This window comes from Petaurus breviceps, unplaced genomic scaffold (assembly GCF_028583685.1).
Source record: "Petaurus breviceps papuanus isolate PSGF00001 unplaced genomic scaffold, PetGlider_PUasm1.0 172, whole genome shotgun sequence".
Taxonomy (NCBI): Eukaryota; Metazoa; Chordata; class Mammalia; order Diprotodontia; family Petauridae; genus Petaurus; species Petaurus breviceps.
In genome coordinates, this window is record NW_027185755.1 from 3485895 (window position 1) to 3507047 (window position 21153).

The window sequence follows — 21153 nt, forward strand, 5'->3', positions numbered from 1 at the left end:
GTGACCTTGAGGCCATGGTTTCTCAAGGAAGGGTAGGATTTGGGGTTAGAGGGAACCCTGGGCAAGGCTTCAAATGACAACAGCAAAAAAAAAAAACCCACCACCATCAAGGACAAGAACAGCTAACATTTAAAGCACTTTGTCACACACTCTCCCAGATGAACAGATAAGACTGGGGCAAAGCTTGTCAGAACTACTTCCCTCAGGAATGGGACGCATTTGGAAGAAGGAGATGAATGGCTGGGTCACATGGTACTGACTATTCATTTTCCTGAGGTGCTATCATTAGATTTTGGGGCTGCCACCCAGCTGAAAATGAGGATGGGGAGGGAGAGAGAGAGAGGAGAGAGAAAGAGAGAGAGAGAGAGAGAGAGAGAGAGAGAGAGAGAGAGAGAGAGAGCCCTGTCTGTCCCTAATTCTGAAAGCTCTGGGGTTGGCAATTACAGATGTCCCTGGGTTTAGCTGGTGTGGTGTCTAAAGAGCGCCAGGTTAGAGCAGGTGCTCCTCTGCATGGCTTGGGGGTAGTGCCTTCCCCCTTGGCAGGAAGGACTCTTGCGCTGGTGACAAGGGGCATAGGAGGCAGGAGGTGAGTTTAGAGGTGCCAGGGTTGGGAATGGGAGAAAAGAGGTGCCAAAGGCTCTAGGGCTGAGTTCTTCAGGGGACAGCCAAGCTGAAGGGATGTGAGAGTCATTCAGACTGCAAAGAAGAGGAGGTAGGGTAGGGGGATGGGAAGAGGAGAGAATGGAAGGGAAAGGGAGGAGGAGAGCTCCCAGTCACCAGCAGAAGTGTTATCTGGCGGCAGCTGTGTGCCACCTGATAGCTGGCATGACAGTGGGGGTGGGGGAGCTCCCGCCAGCTGTGCACAGCTGTCCCCACTGCCACACAGCACCTCCCCAGCTGTTCCTGGTCCTGCAGCTGGGCTGCTTAATTGGCGATTTGTCGGCAGCACAGGGAACAACATGAATAGAGTCGTTGAGGGAGAAAAGGGGGGGAGGAAATATGGGAAGAAGAGGAGGGACTCAGAAGCTGGGGGCTAGAGGGCAGGTGTCCACAGAAGCAGGAGCTACAGGAGGATGGGGGGCACTGGCAAGGCTAGAGAATCCTCAGTCCTAAACACTGCACACCAAGAAGAATGTCGGTATGGGGGGAGGAGCATAGATCTGTTAGAGATGAGCCCAACAAAGGGGGGGCCTCACTCCTCACTACTTCATAGTCTCATGGGACTGGCTGTCCAATGCCAACTTCATGGCACTGTCACTAGGGCACTACCACCCTATTCCCCCTCCCCATGGGACAATTTCTATAGTCCAGAGAAGAGCAGCTGCCTAGTTGAGCCCCACTACACTTAATGCTTTTTCATGCATTCATTCATTTATACATTCATTCACTGGCATTGGGGCATGGAAGCCTTCTCTCCTATCCTCTAGCCTACTCAGTTCATTCTCTATAATTACTTTCCCACTTCTTCAGCCTCATTTCTCCCTTCATTCTCACTCCCACCAACTCTCTCAAGACAAGAACCCAGAACCCCTGTTTTGGCTAGCCTAGTTCACAAGAGGCTCCAGTAACACTCCAGAGCAGCAGCTGTCCCCTACAGGACAAATTTTGGGAAGAACCTGAGAATCTCAAAGCCCTTCTGTGGACACAAAGATAAACACTTATCTTCCCATTCTGGGGAGCAAAAAAAAAAACCATAAAACTGAGACACAAAGCTAACGTTTGGGGGACAAGAGGTAAGAATGAAAGACAAAGCAAGAAAACATCCAGAAAAGCCCCTAACTTTTCTTTCCCCATCCACCAAGTCCTTTTCAAAAGAAAGGAGACTCAAACCCAGTCTAGCTCAGTCTAGCCCAGCTCAGGCTACTTCACGGGGCTTATATTGCCCCAATTACTTGCTCTGAAATTCTATAAAAGGCAAATAATGTTCCAAGGCAACAGGGCTTTCCATCAAGTAAGCAGGGTCCCTATAACTCGTCCCATATACAAAAGCAGACACCACTCGGAGGCCTGACTGTTCCCATGCCCTTAGCCATGTACCTACCCAAATATCCCTATTCATGGTCCCACTCATCCAGGAGTTGTACATATACACAAGAACACACATCTACAATCCTGTACCCATAACCATGATCCAAATATTGTGCAACTATTCTATTTTCATCTACACATGGTCACTCACCTGCCCTGCCCATGAGCATTGAGATAAGGTAACATTCTATTCACAAGCACACAGGCTACACGTTCATCAAGGCATCAGGCATGTAATCTCCTTACATGATACACCCATGTCTGGGCAATGCAGCATAACCAAGTAGTAAGCCAACATCTTCCTCATGTGTACACATGTGCTCATATTTGCCTACAGAGGCAGCCTGAACACACACTCTTTACATATGGCCCAAGTTTTCACAAAATCCTAAGCTCACAACCTGTGGGACAAACATGCCCACATTTGCAGCCCTCACATGCACCAAGGTGTTGTATACATGCCCTTCTTACAAACACACAGGTCTATACTCACAGATACCCACCCACATGTGCACAGGTATAACCTTGGTTTTTAGAGGCATTGTGCACACTCTCTTTACGCATACACAGAAGCCCACACTTCTTTGTGTCTAAGTGTTAGACGGTGCCAACTGATCTCAGGAGGAAAAAGGTAGGGGGGTGGGGTGGTTCAGGGATAGGGTCTCCCTACCTTGGTAATACTCAGATGCAAATACCTAAGAGAGGCTCATTTTTTCTTAGTGTTAACTCATTCTATGGGTTCTTCACATCTAAATCCCTCACTCTGGTCTAAGAATCTCTCCACCCTCTCTCCCTTTCTCTTGGGCCCCCTCTGCTTTCTCTACAGGTGAGTACTTTGCACAGTAAAAAAAAAAAAAAAGGAACCATAGAACTGGTGGTGATTTAGTTGAAAAAAGCCAGCAACAGAGAGGCTTAAGGGAGGGATTGAAAGAGAAATGAAGACTTTCTCACTTAAATAAAGCTGGAGGGTTGCCCTCCTTATGTCTCTGCCCTCCATGCCATCTTGATCACTGAGCAATCTCCCTGGCAAAGAGGTAGCAAAACTCTTCCTCATACCTTTTGCCTGGCCTGGTTCAAGGCCAGGCCAGGAAAGCACACCAAACTTGGCAACATGGGGCTCCCTGGGGCAAAGCCAGAGGGAACATGCAGGAGGGCTAGAAAGGAAGAGGAATATCTTTGCTTTATATCCCTAGGCCTTTTACTGAAGTGGAACTTATTGGGACTGTAAGGGAAGAGGGAGTTCACCCCAATTTAGGACTAGCCCAGACTCCTTAGTCCCTGACTCCCTGCTCTAGGTAGGGCAGTGCTAAGGTAATTGTACCTGCATCCACATCATTGGGCCAACCACTGGACTGACTGCTGCCAGCTGCGGGGGACCGTCCTGTCCCAGGGTAGAACACGTCATCCACGGGGCTCTCCATCTCACTGTCATCTATGGACTTAGGGCGCTTGGTGGTGCTGAAGAAGAGAGAAAGGGAGTCAGAATGGGGCAGAATAAGGAAAGAATCCAGGAAGTCAGCCTTAGTCTTCCTAGAAAGGCACCTATTCCCAAGAGGGAGGGGGAAGGAGAGGGAACAGAAGAGCTGACTAGAGTGGGGATAAACCCCTAGAATTTAGAGGGTTCTTACCTAGCAAGCTGGCATATACTGAGGAATGGTAGCAATCCCCATGCCTTCTGGCACTATCTGGTACATGCAGCCCTGGGGTTGGCATCCCTATAGAACTGAAAAGACCCCACCACCCCCAACTCTTAACAGGTACCAATGTCTATAGCCTTCTCACTTATACATTATTTATCCCTGGGGTGTGCCAAAGGCCTAGGACAATGTGGGACAGATTGGGCAATGAAGACCAGAAAGTTCAGTGAGGGCTGGAGGCCACACTTACCTGGTGGAAGGAGGGGAGGTGATGGACCGCCGCCCAAGGGTCACCTGGTTTATGTTGTAGTAACTGGGGCTCTCCAAATCCGCCAGGGAGAAGTTAGGCCCTGACGCCGTAGCAACAGGAGCTAGATGGGTAAGAAAGAAAGCCACAAAGTCAGAAAGAACAAGAGAGACCAGCCGCCCCCTTTTTTTTTGTATCCTGTCTTCAAGAGGTTAGGGCAGGAGGGTTCCTTCTGGGTCAGAGAAGACTGGGCAGGGAGGCCTCTACCAGTTTGAGGCTGACCCTTCTCTTTGATCAGACTCTCTAAGAATAACCAATGACCAAGAGCATCAGGCTCATTCTGCAGCTGGAGGCCTAGAATAATACTGGGAGCGGGGCCATGTCCTTCGGTGAGGAGGGTCTCCCTCCCGACAAGCTCTTTAGAGTACAAATTTAGAGTACTCTTTTAGAGTACAAATTTTCTCCTCCATGGTGGTGGAGATTAAGACACCAGGACATTTTCTTTTTCCCCTTCAAGGTCTATATAGTTTTGCCCTGGGTCGACTCCTGTTGAAGGAATAAACTCTGCCATAACAAGGGGTGGGAGTAGTGACTGTGTGGGGTCAAAGAGAGAGAAACCTCTGTCTGGAGGGATCTCCATCTGCTCTCTCCCCAAACCTAGCAGAACAAAGACATCAATGGCCAGATACTCAACACAGGAGTAACAAGGGGATCCCTCCCAACCCAATTCCCTCAACCAGCCTGGTTCCAGGCCTGAGAGGAAGGGGACTCACTTACTCTGTGATACTCTGACCAGTTCAGTCACATTCCAGACCCCAGAGGTCACAAAGCAGTCTTGGAAACTTAAGTGCCCTACAAGGGAGAAGAAGATCAGTGAGGCAAGGGTAGAGAGAGAAGGGGACTCTCTGGCATCTCTTGCTGCCCCACCCAGTGGAGTCCCAAGACTCTACCTATACCCTGACCTCCACATTTGCCCTGGAGGGGACAGTGTTGGGGCCATGGGAAATGGAGTGACCCAAATGACTCATAGGTCCTACCAAATGACCCAGAGACCCGAGAGAAGGGGAAGTGGAAGGAAGGACAAAGGCAGACTTGGGCAGGTCAGGGATGAGTGGGAGAGACCAAGAGGAAAGGGACTCACCATTGGGCAGTGGTTTGATGTCCGCATCTCCTTGCTGGTTTGAACTGTCTGATTGTCCGGATTCTGCCAGGAGATACAAAAGGGCAGATGGGGTTAAGCTCAGGTTTTACCCCAGGGCAGGGCATCAAGCTACCCTGGAATAACTTAACCCTAACTTCCTCCTCCCCACTCCCACTCCACTCCCACCTAAGAGCCATGGCCCTGATGTCAGCAGAGGGAAAAACTCCAAGAGATCTCAGAAGAAGGAAGTCAGGAGAAAAAAAAGGGGGTTCAAACCAAGACATTGAAGAAGCTAGGGAAAGAATTCAGCTCCCAGACCAGGTTTCCTCCCACAGCTAGAGAGGCCTGGAGTCCCCATCCCCCACGTCCTTTTGGCTGGCAGATGAGATGCTCCTTTAATTAATTAACTCCATTCCCAGCCATTCTTTCATGCCTGCTTCCCCCCCCCCCCCATATACACCCTACCCCACCCTACCCTTTCACCTTTAAGCTTGCAGGCAGTGCCTGGCAACCCCGAGGGGGGAGGTGTGCCCCCAACGCTGTCGCCCGTTTTGTGCCAGCCAGTCTGGGGCTGTCTCATGCCCCAGTGCCACAGCTGCTCAGAGCTCAGACACAAGGGTCCTATTGTACAGCGAGGCAGGGATAGTGTGTGTGTGTGTGTGTGTGTGTGTGTGTGTGTGTGTGAGTATTTTGCTGAGCTTGGGAAAGCCCCCTTCCTTCCCCATCCCACTACCCCCCAATGCTTTGTGTGCCAGGGGCACTACAGGGACCTCCAGAATGCCCGCCTGGGCATGGCAGTTGGCAGGAGGCTAAAGAAGCAGGGGGGCCAGAGGCCAGTTAGGGGTGGGGATATAGAGAGAAGCAACATGGACACCTCTGAGAAAGGATGAGGATCACTAAGGGCAGGCAGGCCAGTACAGTAGCCAGGTTAAGGCAAGTACAAAGCTAGATTGGTACTGGGTTGTCAGCAGGTGTATGGGGGTGGAATTTCACCCGGATGGAGAGAACCACAGAGCCCTTTCTGGTCTGATGTCTGGGAATTTCACTTTAGTGACTTCCTGATCCTGGAAGGTAGGGAATCCTGGAATTCTCATCAGATTTAGAGCTAAAAGACACCTTAGGGATCATCCAATCCAATCTCAGTTTACAGATGAGGAAAATTGAAGCATCAAGAGGTTTAATGGCAATATAATATAGGCAATAAGTGGAAGGACTTTTGACTCCAAATTCAATGTTTCTACTACATTCCATTACATTCCTTCTGGGGGAGTTTGTCTGCAGGCCTTAGCCCCACCATAACCCTTCAGGGTCCAAGTATTGGGGTAGAGAGAACAGTGGGAAGAGGTGAAGGGGGCCAGTTCCTACTTCAACTACAGAAGAGGGAAACTATGAAACAAACCAAAAATACTCCAGGTTAAGGGAAGTCTGCACCAGTATTCTTGAAGGAAAAACCATTCTACATCTTGGACCTGGACATCACTACAGATTCTAGGTCCTTCCCTGACCTGGTTCAACTCACAGTGAAGGGCAAAGACTATGCCCCAATCCTACCAGCCTTTACTGTGCCAGCCCTGGGTCCCTACCTCCCACATAGCTTTTACTGGGTAGGGAGACACAGCTGCCTACAAGGCCACTTATTTATATGCTTTCCTAAGTTTTGGAGGGAGCCTACGGGAAAAGTCCTACTTAATGAGGAATCTGACTAAAGAAGCTGCCTAGATGGGGTAGCTTCTCATCTAGGAAGTGCAATGCTAAGAGAAAGGAATAAATAGATTTTTAGTCACTTAAAATCTTCAACCTCTTAAGCTTCCTAATAATTAGAAAGTGAAATTAGAATTAGAAAGCCTACAAAAGTGAAATGGGCTGCCTCAATGGGTAGTGAATTTCCTATTGGTAAGATTTGCCAGTACAGACTGGATGACTATTTGTTGGGGATTTTGTGAAGGGAATTTCTGCTCAGCTTAGAGAGGTGTAGATGACCTGCAAAGTCCCTTTCAATTCTGCTAAGATTCATCCTAGATCTGAGCTTAGGATCCAGTCAGCTTGGCTAAAGGATTATTGCTATTGCTAAGTAGTTGTGGGATCTTAAGGGGCAGTTTCCTCACTATCACAACCACCACCACCACCTTCCCAACAGGATCCTCAAGATTGGTTCCCTTACACAGTAGACAGAGTACAGGCCCTGGAGTTGGGAGGACCTGAGCCTCAGATACTTGACACATACTAGCTGTGAGACTGTAGGCAAGTCATTTAACCCTCATTGCCTAAAAAAAAAAAAGATGGGTTCCCTGACCATAGGTTATGTTACTCATCCCCACCTTCCCATAAGCCTTGTAGTCATGGTCCCATAGGCTTGGACAAAGATTGCCCCAGTGGCAATCTAAAGGCCTAAGTCAAACCAACCTCCAAGGAAAGATGAGTAAGTTACATACAAAGATATGAAGCTGCCAAGGATGATTTTATGCCTCCAAATCAACTATGGTAGAGGACACGGAGCCTTCACCCACCAAGTTGGAGAAGTTGATATAGTTGTATCTGCTTTGTGGGGAAAAGAAGCAGGCATGGTCCATGTTCCATTCAAAGAAAGGTGCAGCTCCTGACTTAACTTGGAAAAGTCCATGAAGCTGGAGACCACAAAGGTCCTACTCCAACCTCCCAGGACTGGCTTTGAAATTCCCCTTGGAAGGCACATACTCCTGGAGTTGTCCCATTCAATTCCAAAATCCTCAGGTGAAACCAAGAAGACACACACATATACACACACGGAAAGAGACAGAGTCAGGGAGAGGATCAGGGAAGTAAGCAGGGCCTCTAAGCTAGGGGATTTGGGAAAGAGAGTGGGGGAGAAATCATTTCTCCAATAGGAAATCACCCATAAATATGATTAGTATCCCTATCGTCATTGTTGTTGTTATTGTTGTGACTTTAGTTTACAGGCAGAGTCAAGGTTTGTCCGAGGGAGATTTCCTTCCCCCAGACTAAAAGCAGATCCGACTAGTCTGAACCCCTTTGCTTCTCTTCCCGTTCGCTTCTGGCAGCCATTTTAAACCTTGGCAGCCATCTTACTGCTGGCGGCTCGGGCCGGAGTCCCCACAATGCTGACAGCCGCCAGCCCCCGAGATGCTGAGCTTAGCCCCAGGACAAAAGACTGAAAATCTGGACAGGGTATGGGTCTGGGGAGAGGCTGAAGAGCCAACCTAGGGGCAGCTGGGTTTGTATCCCTCTGTTTTAGAGGTAACCAAATACACCATTTGTACCCTTTTGGTCAGTTAGGGCTGAGGATGTGACTGTTCCTCTTAGGAAGGCCCTTTTAATATAGCTAGCACACTAATAAGTTAGCATTTATATGGCATTTTAATATTTACAAAGCACTTTACAAATATTATTTTGTCTTTACAACAACCTCAGGAGATAAGTGCTATTATTGTCTCTTCTACAGTTGAAGAAACTGAGGCAGACAGAGATTAAGTGACTTGGCCAGGGTCACACAGCTAGTAAGTGCCTGAGATCAAATTTGAACTCAGGTCTTACTGATTCCAGGCCTAGCACTCTATCTACATCACCACCTAGTTGCTCCCAATATTCTCCAGGACTAGTGACCCAAATTAGCTAAATATATGAGACCCATTACCAGGAGAGGGAAATTGAGCTTCCAGGGTTAGATGGGAGGTGACAGGTGGGAGAATCTTCTCCGTACCTTTAGGGATGGCTGAAAGGTTAGGACAGAGTAGTCCTAGAAGCAATGCCAAGATCCCCAGCAATGCTGTTTAGTGCTGCTTAAGGTGCTAGGTCCCCTGAGTAATGATACCCCTTCTCCTCCCCTCCTACTCCCCCCACCCTCAATTTGTGGATCAGACTTAGCTGTAACATGTGGACACCACGGGCAAGCTTCCTACACATGCTTTCACATTGCTGAGTAGGTCCAGGGGGGCCTGGGGTGACATTCTCTAGCTATTTCCCTACTTTTCAGAAGCAATGTCCCTGTTCTCTCCTCCCGAGGGACTGGAACCCTGGCTAGCACTGCTTGAGGACAGTGGTCTGTCTTCAGGAAGGGGTTCCCAGTTCACCTGTGTCATCCCATTCTCTGTCTCAGCTCATAGAGGACCTTTCAGGCCAAGGGCAAGGCAGCCAAGGGAAGAAGAGGGAGGGAAGGAACAGCTCCTCCATTACGCCCCCTCCCCAGCCCTGATCTCAGAGCTCTGGCTTTTATCTGGCAGAATATGGCTTATCGGAGCCACCAGCTGAACAAACACTCAAATCCACGGTTAGTGAGAGAAAACACTTTTCCTGAACTCTTTATCTCCTGTTCACAGGCCCTGCTTGCTCCCCACTGCCAATGGCTCAGGAGGGGAACTTTGCTGCTGAACAGCTGTTTCTGCCTTTATTCTCTGCTTCTAAAGGTGGAGGGTTTTCACTCTGTCTCTGACTGTGTCCCTTCCTCAGTCTCCATTGCCCCATCTCTCTCGGTTGTTCCCTTCCTTTTTTTCTCTCCCCCTAAGCCCTAAACACTCCTCACCTCCCAATTCCCTACTGGTGTGTATGGCTAGGCACACACTGATCTCCGTTCCTTCACTTTAGAAGCTGCTTTCTCATTGAGAGACAATAGGCCAGCTGGTGGCCTGTGGGTAAGGGAAGGGGGCAGGGAGGAGGTTGGCTGGCATGATGAGGGCAGGTGCCCAGTTTCCTTCTTTATCCTCCACAGCCTAGGCCCTCAGCACCCCCCAACCATCCCCCACCAAAGCCTCTCCCACTTAATTCCCCACCCTGGCACAGTCCACATGCTCCCAGAGGATGTGTTCTCAGCCAGAGGTCTCCCCTACAGCCTTTACCATAGTAACAGGCACCTATCCCATTGCTCTGGGGCCTAGCCTATATAGACCCAGCTCAGTATCTTCACCCAGCTGGTCACCTGGACAGGGAAGAAAGCTCCCTTCTCTACCCATGAGCTCTTGGACTATCTTATCACATAAAAATACTCCCTATCATTTATCACATAAAATATTTCTGGTCATTTGACTCATCACATAAAAATACTCGTAATTGTTTGAGAAGGAGATGGCAAAGGAGGGGAGTGGGAAAGTGAGCTACCTGGATTCTAGTCATAAAGTTATCTCTCCTCATGGCCTAGGTATGAGGATCCTTTAATTGCATCATATGATCACAGGATTAGGGCTCAAAAGAACATCAGAGTACCTATGTCTATCTAATACCCACATTTTATAGATGAGGAAACTCAGGCCCAGAAAAATTAAATTATTTGACTAAGGATGGTTGAATATCAAAAGAAAGATTGGAACCAGGGTCCTACAACTCAAGAACCATACCATAATGTTTTTACAGGCTTTGTTAGAGTTTAAGAATAGTGTTTCTGTATCTGGCTTAGCATCAACCTGCCCAAGAACAAGAGGCCTCAGTCTCTCATTGGTGACAGGGCAAGAATGGCTTACAGGGTCCTTTGAAGGAAGTAGGGAAGAGACGATTCAAAATTCAGCTCCAAAACATCCCAGCTCTACATCTTACACTTCTATAGCCAGGGCTCTCCAGCCTAAAGGTCACCGGCACAAAGTCAGAAGCCTGGATTGACAGAGAGATTTTTCCCAAGGGTTCTGTCTTTCAGGTACAATTCAGAAACACTGGGAAAGAGAAGGCATCTGGGAGCTGATGAATCCTGAGCAGCCTACTAGGGAGGGAGTTCCAAAACAGAATTTGGCAGAGGGCTGTAAGGGGCCTCCTTTAATCACTTACACACATGTGATCTGTTACTCCCCACTTTCTGAGTGTGGGGACTGTAGGAGAGGCCTCTCAGCCCAGAGCCAGGTTTGGCAAGAAGCCACTAGCATCCAACCCTTCCTCCAACTTGGGTTCACCCCCATTAAGAAGTGGGCCCCACCTCCACCCCTCTCTCCCATCCAGATCTCTCTTCCTCCACAGCTTCCGGCCTTGTCTTTCTTCTCACCATTACCCTCTCTAGTCTCTTTCACCTCTCTGGTCTCTTCTCAGAGGCTGTATGAGTGTGTCTGTGTGTTTGACTGTCCAAAAGAACTTTCTCTGCCTTTTATTGGGGTTTCCATCTCTGATGGAAGTCTACAATTGCCAGGAGGAGGCCAGCACTACACATAAACCCCAGATTGATGGCGTGTTTTTAATATATATATTTTTTGGTTACAGACAGGGAGATATTTATGGCTCCCGCTAGGTGAGGAAGGAATGTCCTGCTCAGAGCAGCCTCAGCTTCCACCCCTAACAAACTCTGTTCTGTTAAAGGGACAGTCTGTAAATCACCACCCAGCTGCTTCCCGAAGACATCGATGGCTCCACCAGCTCTTTAGGAAGCAGGAGGAGGAACACATTCAAGCATGTGCACGAGAGCGCACGCGCGCGCGCACACACACACACACTCTCACACTCATACATTCAATCCCTGAAACATGAACGAACTCACGCATATGTACTTAGACATACACATGAACTCAGACATATATAAGCACATTCAAACACCCTCAAAACCCACACATACAGACACATACTTGGAGATACTCATACATGTGTACATGTAAGTGTTCACTCCGACCCCTACTTCCAGATACATACTTACATATGCACAGATGCACTCACACACCAATAATATACATATTTATATGTGCACATATATAGACATACACTGATGCAAATACTTACACATACAAGACATACCAACACATCTTCTCTTGACATGTTTTGTCTCAGGCAGACAAATACACCCTCAGACAAAGACACAGACTTATACAAATGCACTTACACACTGGTAAGTGCACCAGTGGATACACTCACAGGATACACTTGCACATAAACTTTCAAACACAATGACATGCATGCATATAAAATCTGGGCCACACCTAGGGACACAGTGACACTGACAGAACTTTAGTTACCCCCACTAACAGCTCAAAAACAAATATCAGCTCTGTAGGAGAGGATTGTACTACCCTATACACACACACACACACACACACACACACACACACACACACACCCTACCTTTCTTGATTTAGAGTTGAAAGACCTGGGTTCAAATTCTGACTTGGTAGCTACCTTGTTTCCCCGATAATAAGACACTGTCTTATTATTTTTTGGGGACAGAAAAACACCCGAGGGCTTATTTTCAGGGGAGGGCTTATTTTAATGAACATTGACAGCAATTTTAATAAACAGGTAAATGTGAACAAAAAAATGTACCTTTATTCAATAAGCAAATCACTGGGGAAGAACAGGATGACGCACTCACTGCTGCAGCTCTGATTGGATGCAGCTCGGAGCGTGGCGTGCGCTTCACGGGGGGGGGGGGCCGGGGCATACAGAGGGTACCATAATGTAGCGTGTAGCGCAGGGGATCACCTTCACTACAGTAGCAATCTCAATAGGGCTTATTTTCAGGGGAGGGCTTATTTTAGAGGAATCTTACACAGTAAGGGGAGGGCTTATTTTCGGGATAGGTCTTATTATCGGGGAAACACGGTATGTCATTTTACTGGACTGAGCCTCAGTTTTCCCATTCATAAAATGGAACTAATAATCTTTATACTACCTGTCTCACAGTGCCATTGTAAGAAAAATTATTTGTAGACTTTAAAGTACTCCAGACATGTTAGCTGTTATTCCCTGGAAGACCAATTGTCCCTTGGGAAGTGGTATGCATGATTCTTGTGCCTGCCCCAGCCCATCTCTCCTTAGTTTCTCCTTATAACTAAGTTTCTTCTTATAAACAAGTGGGGTGTGTGCTCTGGAATGTGGGCAGAATCCCAGGGGGTGTGCCCCAGATATGGGACAGGCCTAGGATTTAGAGTGCCCAAAGGGGTGTCTATACTCTAGACAACATGACAGTACCCAGCTCCCTGGAAATAGTCAAGGAGCCAAGTTATCCTGGAGCCCCTGCCCTCCCAACTTCTCTTCTGCAGAACCAAGGCACAGGAAACCCAATCTTGGGTTGGGGTGGGGAAGGGGGGGAGATCAAGAGCCTGCCCTATGGTAGGCAGAATTGAAGAATGTGACTATTGTGTGTCCTGAAACTCAAGTCTAGGAACCTGAGCTGTCCCACAGAAGTGGACAGGTAGATGGACATGGTCTTGAAGGGTGGGAGTGGGGCACAGAGGCCTCTCCCCCTTCCTGGTACAAGCAGGCAGTAGACCAAAGTAGTCCTTGAGAACACAATGAGACAGGAAGGCCCATGAGACCCCAAGGGTTGGCCTGAAGAAACTGTCATCCTGGGTGCCAGGCCTCTTCCTCTCTTTCATATTTCCCTCAATCTAGCCCCTCAAAACCTGGAGGCTGGGGCCCAGGAACTCTTTCACAGGTTAAATACGATTTAGAGAAGAAAAAGTTCAAAACAAATGATCAAATGCTTCATTCATGATCCTATAGAGAATAAATTAGTAGCTAACAGGGTTAGAGTTTGAACACAGGTCTCAAGATTGTACAACCCATGTTCTTTTCACCACAACATAACACTTTCTGAACAACTTGCAGACCCTCCCATAAGAGGAGGGGCTACCACCCTAATGTTTAGAGGAGTTTAAGCCATTACTGTGAAAAAGGTAAAGAGAATATTGATGCCAGGCACTGGGATGGAGGTCAAATGGGCATACAGAGGCAAAATCTTAGAGTCAAAGGGTTCCAATCTGGGCTTTGCTATCTACCACCCATGTAACCCTGGGTAGACATTTAACTTCTCTGGACTCAAGTTTCCACCTTTGTAAAGATTTGGGCTATGGGATCTTCAGGTGGCTTTCTAGCTCTTCTACATTCTGCATGCAAGCCTATAATAATCACTCAGTCACTAAACATTTATTAAGCACCTATTGAGTGCCAGGTACTGTGCTAAGCTAGCATGCTTGCATGCTTTCAGGAACCCTCTTCCTTTCTTTCTCCTTCCATACTTTGCCTCCCCTTTCCCCCAACACTCACAGACCCAAAAGATGCCTGTATAGCCAATGGGTAAGAGTGAGTGAATAAAAGGGGAATTAGGGAGTAAGGAAAACAGAATGAAGAAGGCTAATGATTGAGGAGGGCATCAGAGACACCTCCACTGGCTGGCAGTGGGGCCCTTCCCTGGAAATGGGGTTCAGCTATGTGGTAAAGGCTTGGCTGGCTGGTTAGAGTTCAGAGACCAGACCAAAAGGGAATTGGTTGCCTAAGGTCCTAGTCAGTGGGTTACCTATTCCCTTCTCACCCAATAAGTCCCCTAATTATTCTCCATAGCCCAACTTAGTCTGTCTGAGGCACTTGATTTCCCAGGGAACAGATGGTGGGTGATAGCCTAGTTGACTTATTTTATGCTATAGACACTGCACGCCTGGCCTGTTGAACAGCTTCACTTTAGCCTGGAGTTAGAATGGCATGCTCAATGCCCAGGGTGCCAAAGGACCAAGCAGAAGCCTGAGAAAGCTGTCCCTTAGGGCTTAGGACACCTGCCTCCCCGGTTTGCCCCAAAGGCTAGAGAACTTTGCTCCACAGCAATGGTCTCCACACTTCTGACATCCCATCCTTCCTAAGCCCATGTTAGGCATCAGGAACACCCCATCCTGCCGCTACTTACACCAGCCTCATCTATCCCCATGCAAATCCAAAGAAATTGCTGCTAAATTTATTTTCCCCCATTGAAAATAAATGATCCAGGAACACTCAATTCCATCCCCAGCAAATAAGAGTTCCCTGCCCAGTCCCTTGCCTCCCAAGCAACCCAACCTGCCTATGGTGCCACCTTAATAGAGAGCTGGCACTGCACTGTCTAGCCCCTGCTGGAGAAGGCTTCCTCTGCAGCCATCATATGCACCATGCTGAGCCAGCCCAGGGAAAACCCCTTAAGATGGTGCTGGGGCACTGGGTAGGCATCTTGTGCCAAGGGAGGCAAACTGACTTCTATTTGCAAAAGCACCATCTTACTTCACTCTAAAGGGCCACAGGAAAATAAAGGGAGTGGGGAAATGTCATAAAAAGGGGACACAAAGAAAATATGGAGCTAGAAAACAAAAGCACGAGAAACACAGAATCTAGGAGGTGAGCTGAGCATGATTTTTCCAGCCGGCTCAACCACAGCTCCAGCCAGAACACACCCAATCGCTAGTCTTAAGTCAATAAACAAGATCCCTACCAATGGGGGTTGGGATAGGGGGAAGGGCACGGAGATGGATGGACATGGAGATGACAAGCTAAGGCTGCCCCTACTCAAGACTAAGATCCTATAAGGGATTATTCTGAGTGATACAGAATGTAGCAGGTAGTAATCAGTCAATAAATAACAACTCCCATTTTTATAGCCCTTTAAGGCTACAGAGCACTTTACTCACAACTACTCTTGGGACGTAGGTAGAACAAGGAGTAGTTTCCCATTTTACAGATGAGGAAACTAAGGCTGAGAGAGGAAAAATGATTTTGTGTGTAATTACACAGCTAAAAAATGTTGGCGTTGTGGTTCAGATCTGGTCTTGAGGCCCACTCTTCTCCACCACTCCACACTGCTGAATGAATGAATGAGGTAACATAGTAACAGACTAAAGGACAATCATCTACTGTTTGAGCTGAAATGGATTTTAAAGATCATCTACTCCAAATCCTTCAATGTACAGGCAAGAAAACAGAAGCCCAGAGGATTCAGTAATTTGCTCCAGGTCACATGAATGAACCTCTGAATGACACAAGGCATGAAACCACTGTCCCTTCAGATGTGTACAGATGCTGTGGTCTTTATCTGAAGGGGAAAGCTCCATCAAAGTTGCTCCTCCACTGAGTTTAAACAGGGAGAAATGGCAACAAAAGAATGAACCAGGCTAGGATAAAGACAAGATAAGGCAGAGAGGGGAGAACAGAGAAATAGCTCTTGGCCCATCTGGGGTCATCTCCCTGCCCCAGGGTGGCCTAGTTTGGTTTGACTTGGCCTAACTTCTGATCTGAAGATGATAGCCGTCTGAGAAGTAGTCCTCCATGGGAAGGCGATGGTTTTATTTCTCTTGGAGGCAGTCACCATTTGGGCCTGAGCACTGCATCCTAAGACTATGTCTTTGTAGCAGGGTGGGGTCGAGGCCAGGCCCAGACTGAAAGAGTTGGTCACTATCACCCATACAAAGAAGAAAGAGAAGGGAAGAACCCTATAGCCAAGTCAAGCAATATGAAGACAGGACCCACACCTCTACATCCCTCACTGTACTTGACCCAGGAGGTTTTTACACAAAGTGTGTTACAGTAACTGTGTGCTAATACATATTATATTATTAAATATTATATTTTTATATTTATTATTTATATTGTAGTATATACTATATATTATATATATACTATTATATATTATATATACTAATAGATAAACCAAATATATACAGGGCAAGGTAGAAAGAGGCATAAGGCCCATGTGAACCAAACCAGTGGACAAGAAGAGAAGAATGGGTTCCATCCATGACCTCAAATGGGCCTGGAGGAGGTAGGGTGGGTGGGTCCAGTTCTCCTCATCCAAATTCAATTTTCAATTCAATTCAATTCTCGTTGGAAAAACAAAGACAAAAATCAAAACCAGTCCCTGCTTTCAAGAAGCTCATATTTCACTGGGACTTAGGAGACATAAGTTGTTAAGAAGATATAAGAGAAGTTGAGGGAGAAAGCGCTTAACAACCAGGGGGAATTTTAAAAAGAAAAAAAAAAGCTTCTACCAGGAGGTTGCCCCTGAGCTGAGCCTTGAAGGAGTCTCAGAAGTCTAAGTGGGGGGTGGAGGAGAGGAAGTACATTGCAGGTTTGAGGATCAGTCTATGGAAAGGCATGGAGGTGGGGATGAGATGACAAGTGTAGGGAACAGCAAGTTGGCTAGTTTGGCTGAAACAGAGTATTTGAAGAACAGTTGTATGCTTTAAGGCTAGAGGTAGGTTGTAACCATATGGTGCAGTGGTTTAAATGCTAACTAAGCTGTATTTTATCCTAGAGGCAGTAGGGAGCCAATGAGGTTTCTTGGGCAAGAAAGTGACAGTAAGACCTGTGCTTAGGACCATTAGTTTGACAGCTGGGTGAAAGATGGATTGGAGAAGGAAGAGACACTGGAAGCAGAGAGACTAGTCTAAAGGCTATTGAGATAGCAGAATTAGAGGAGCGCTGATGTTGCCCCTAGGCTAGGCCCACTCCAGCTCTCTGGCTGAGTGCCAACAAGCAGTAAAGGGAAAGGGATTCAAGGTCAATTCCCTTCCCCATCCCCCCCACCCTGCGCTTTGCTGCATCTACGGATGGGTGAATGTGGGAGTAAGGGACAGCTGAAAGCCTAGTTCCCCATACCGATATGCTTATGCTCTCTTGACTCTGGGCCAGTCACAAGCTCAGGGCTGGGTCTCAAAGGAGCCCCCGTATAGTACAGTCCTAGGCAGGCTTGTCTCTCCCCCTCCCACCTCTATTTCCAGCACTGACCTTTGTTGAGTCCCAGCTCCCCCATGAGCCTGCCCAGCCCAGGCCAGACCAGGCTTGACCCCTCTTGCCAGCTGTTCTTAGGGCTATTAATAGTGGCCCCCACCTCCCAGGGCTGAGCAATCCTGTCCCACATTTACCCTTTGTCTAGTTATTTTTAAAGGGGCAGAACACTTCATCTAGCACCGGAAATGGGCCTTGCTGAGCCAGCCAGACCCAGACTCAGACCCCTAGTACAGAAGTAGGGAGGAAGCAGGAGTCTCTAGAGGAGACTGGGAATAAATGCACCTGGGAAGAGACAGGAACTTGAGAGAGAGAGAGCTTCAGTGACCTAAAAAGCAAGAGGCATATACAGAGTAAGAGAGAGCAAGATAGACAATGAAAAGAAATTAAAAAGCTGCTGAAAGGAAGAATGAAAAAGAAAGGATGAATGAGGAAGAAAGGATGAGAATACAATTAAATCTACTGAACATTAAAATGAAAGACTGAAAGTGAGAGGCAGAAAGTTGAGGGGGAAGGGAGGAAAACACAAGAGAAATAAAAGGAGGAAATTACTCCTTTAAAAAAACAGAAGGAAAAAAACTTTCCTAAAAATACTTGGTGGCAGCGGCTGAGTTGTGCTGAGCCGGTTGGGCCCCATCCAGCTGCCTGCATCTGTTTGGCAGGCACTCAGCAGCAGCAGCAGGGCAGGTTACCCTGTGAGTAGAGGGGGAGGTAGGGTGGGATGGGGGGGGTGTTCAGGAGAAGGGAGAGAGAGAGGACTCAGCTCTTACTACTTGGGATTCAGGGGGAATAAGAGGGGGACATAGACTCAAAGAGTGAACAGGAACAGACAAAGGAGCATAGCCCAGGAGGAGGGAGTCTCCAGTGAGGAAGGAAAGCACCCTGGGTGGTTGTCTGTAAGAGGTGTGGGGAAAATCAAGTCAACTCATCAGGCCCTCCCATACCTAAACAGAGAGAAGAGAACCAGCCTTTCCAGAGCCTTGGGATGTAGAGGAGGGAGGGGAAAGGCAACAGACAACTCCTTAGCCTGCTTTCCCACCACCACTAATCCTGCTACATAGTCTTCTCCCCTGATGCCTCTCACTCTCTTTCCAATTCCCTGGGAAGGGTGTCAGGAAAACTAGGAGAGCTATGGGAAAAGGAGCCCAGTGCAGCTGGCAAGACAGCTGGCCCATGCCTGCCCCATGACCTGATGCCCCTCAGCCCCAGCTTCTACCTCCTGGGCTGCCTGAACATATGGACACTGAGGCCATCATGCCCTCTGTCAGTCTGTGGACCAACCCCAGTTATGACAAATGGCCAGTGAGCAGGGCCTTAAAACTCCCTGGCCCCCTGGTTATCACAGAATTTAGAGCTAGAAGGGCTCTTAAAGCTCACCTAGTCTAATTCCTTCATTGTAGATATAGGAAAACTGAGACCCAGAGAAGGAAAGGGACAAAGTCACAAAGGTAATAATTGGCATAGACATTCCAATGCTTTTTCTGCTTAACTACCTATACTACCCAGTCCACACAGAGTACATACTATATGCTTGGCTCTAGGCAAGGTACTATGAGGGACCCAGAAGAAATATCTGGCCCTCAAGAAGTTTAGAACTCTACATACAGAAACAAGACCCACATAACAACTAGATAATAAAAGCCAAATCACAATCCAAGTGTGGTTCCCCTCTCTTGCCTTGTGACTGGAATCAGTGCAACCCATTCAGGAAGGGAACCCCTTGCCTGGTCAGGGGCTGCTTGAGGACCCAGAGTAGATGCAGAATAGGATGGGGCAGGCAATCAGAAGCCTAACAGTTAAGCAGGATATGGGAGCCAGTGAATGAACTTTCAAAAACCCAGGCCACGAGTAGAAGAAAATTCGCCCAAAGGGTTAGAAGGGGAGACTGGCTGACAACCTCTCCCCAGCTACGGCTAAACTGACCGTTTCTGCAACTCCTTTCCTCAGACAGACACAGATACACACAGACGTGGGCTCAGTACCAATCAAAGAATCTGCATTAAAACAATAGCTCAGCCTAATCCTCTCACAAAGGCTGGATGTGGGACAGACCAGCAGCAGAAGAAGAGGGAGGCACAGAGTACCACTTTGCTCTCCAAAAGCAGATAAAGAAGGGTGTAAGGCTTAAAGTAAGGAAAGAGAAACTTTCCTTAAAAAAAAAGAAAAATCCCTTGCTCTGGATTCACTACTGGTCAAGAAGTAGTGGACAGGACAGGGAAGGGACTGAAGGATCATAGAATCTTAATGGCAGTGTTCTCTCTTTCTCTCTGGGGTGGAGGCAAGACAGAACTAAGCTCTTTCCCCTTCTAGTACTAAGAGACAGAGCATCAGGGAATTCTGCTCCTTGACTTCAGAGGCCCAGCTCAGATACTGGACCAGTCAGGAGTAAGATATTTCTCAGAACGGATGTGAAAGCTATGGGAAGAGGACTCTGAGTCTGGTTATTGCTTTCCAACTCAAAGAAATAGTAATGGCCCACCAGGAGCCCAGATGGGTAGCATCAGGTTGGCAAGGCAGGCCGAGTGACATTGGGCACAGCTGGGCATCTGGCAAGGCAATAGCTATGCCCATTGTTGGTGCTGCAGAGTAGAGATGGTCAGCCAGGAAAGGACAGAACTGGTCTAGGCCCGAGGTGGGGGTGCCATAACTTGGGATTTTGTGCTTAAGGTGGCCGTATGACCAATTACTGCTTTCAATTTCCCAATCTAGGGAACACAAGTTCGTGTTGGAAGGAAACTACCACTGGCCTGGGCTGCCAGAGGCAAGGTGCCTCACCCACCTCCATTCCAGGGAAGAGGCACCAGAGATGTACTTCCAATATGCCATTGCTAGGTGGCGCAGTGAGTTAATACAATATATGCCCTCCACTGTCCATGGAGAGCCAAGGGGCAAAGCTAGGGGCAGGCTGGAGACCCTGGCAAAGGCTCCAAGCCATGGATCCTCCCTCATTCCTCAAAGCCACAAGGGCCAATGGGAGAGCAGGAATATTCCTGGCTGAAGGCAGGTATCCAGGTTGTGGCAGCAGCACTGCTTCAGGGCATCAGGGCCTGTTAAGGGCAGGGCAGGGCTGGGGGTGGTTCAGGCACAAGACTGGGCCCTGAAGAAGGCAGCTGAGGCTGAGGCCGAGGCAGGGCAAGACAGCCGCTGCAGCCTCCTCTGCCAAATCCCATGATGTGATGTGAGGGGCTGAGCTTCCCCTACTCACTGATTAGGAACAGCTTGCAGTGCGGGGGCTGGAGGAAGGGGAGCTGGGTGGGGGGGCTGTGCCAAGGAGAGGTGGGAGGGCTGGGCTTGCCAGGTGCGTGGACTGATCTGGTGGAGAAGAGTAGAGGTGGGTTGGGGGCCAGTCTGTGGCCTGCCAGCCAGACTTCCCACCCATGTTGCCCTGGTCTGGCCCTGCACAGCCTAGAGGAGACTGTGTACTAGAGAAAGAGTATAATTCAGAGAGCCCTAGAGGTCCATTTTTCTGGTCACCGAAGCCCCACCCTTGTTCTGTCTCTCAATGTCTGCCTAAGCCTCCAGCTGTGAACGACTTGCCCACTCCACCACCCACCACCTATCTTCATATACAAAAATCTATGACTCCAGTTCATGTGTCTCTGTGGTAGTGAGAAAGCTGATAGCTCAGTGTGGATCTTGGGGTGGTGAAGGTGGGGTCAGAGGTACATTTTTCTTTGCCCTTGCCT

General features: G+C 48.2%; 2 protein-coding genes across 2 annotated transcripts in view; both read right to left on the reverse strand.

Moving 5' to 3' along the window:
• RAD23A (RAD23 homolog A, nucleotide excision repair protein) overlaps positions 1 to 21153 on the reverse strand; it is a 181075-nt gene that overhangs the window by 49724 nt on the left and 110198 nt on the right. The gene's annotated exons all lie outside the window — the stretch shown is intronic.
• NFIX (nuclear factor I X) overlaps positions 1 to 21153 on the reverse strand; it is a 112637-nt gene that overhangs the window by 15340 nt on the left and 76144 nt on the right. Inside the window, exons 3-7 of the mRNA XM_069082952.1 lie at positions 5054 to 5116; positions 4690 to 4764; positions 3916 to 4036; positions 3350 to 3486; positions 1 to 67 (exon numbers count right to left, since the gene is read on the reverse strand). The exon at positions 1 to 67 is cut by the window's left edge and continues 103 nt beyond it. Coding sequence (XP_068939053.1) covers positions 1 to 67; positions 3350 to 3486; positions 3916 to 4036; positions 4690 to 4764; positions 5054 to 5116 — 463 coding nt within the window. The remainder of the gene's footprint in view (positions 68 to 3349; positions 3487 to 3915; positions 4037 to 4689; positions 4765 to 5053; positions 5117 to 21153) is intronic.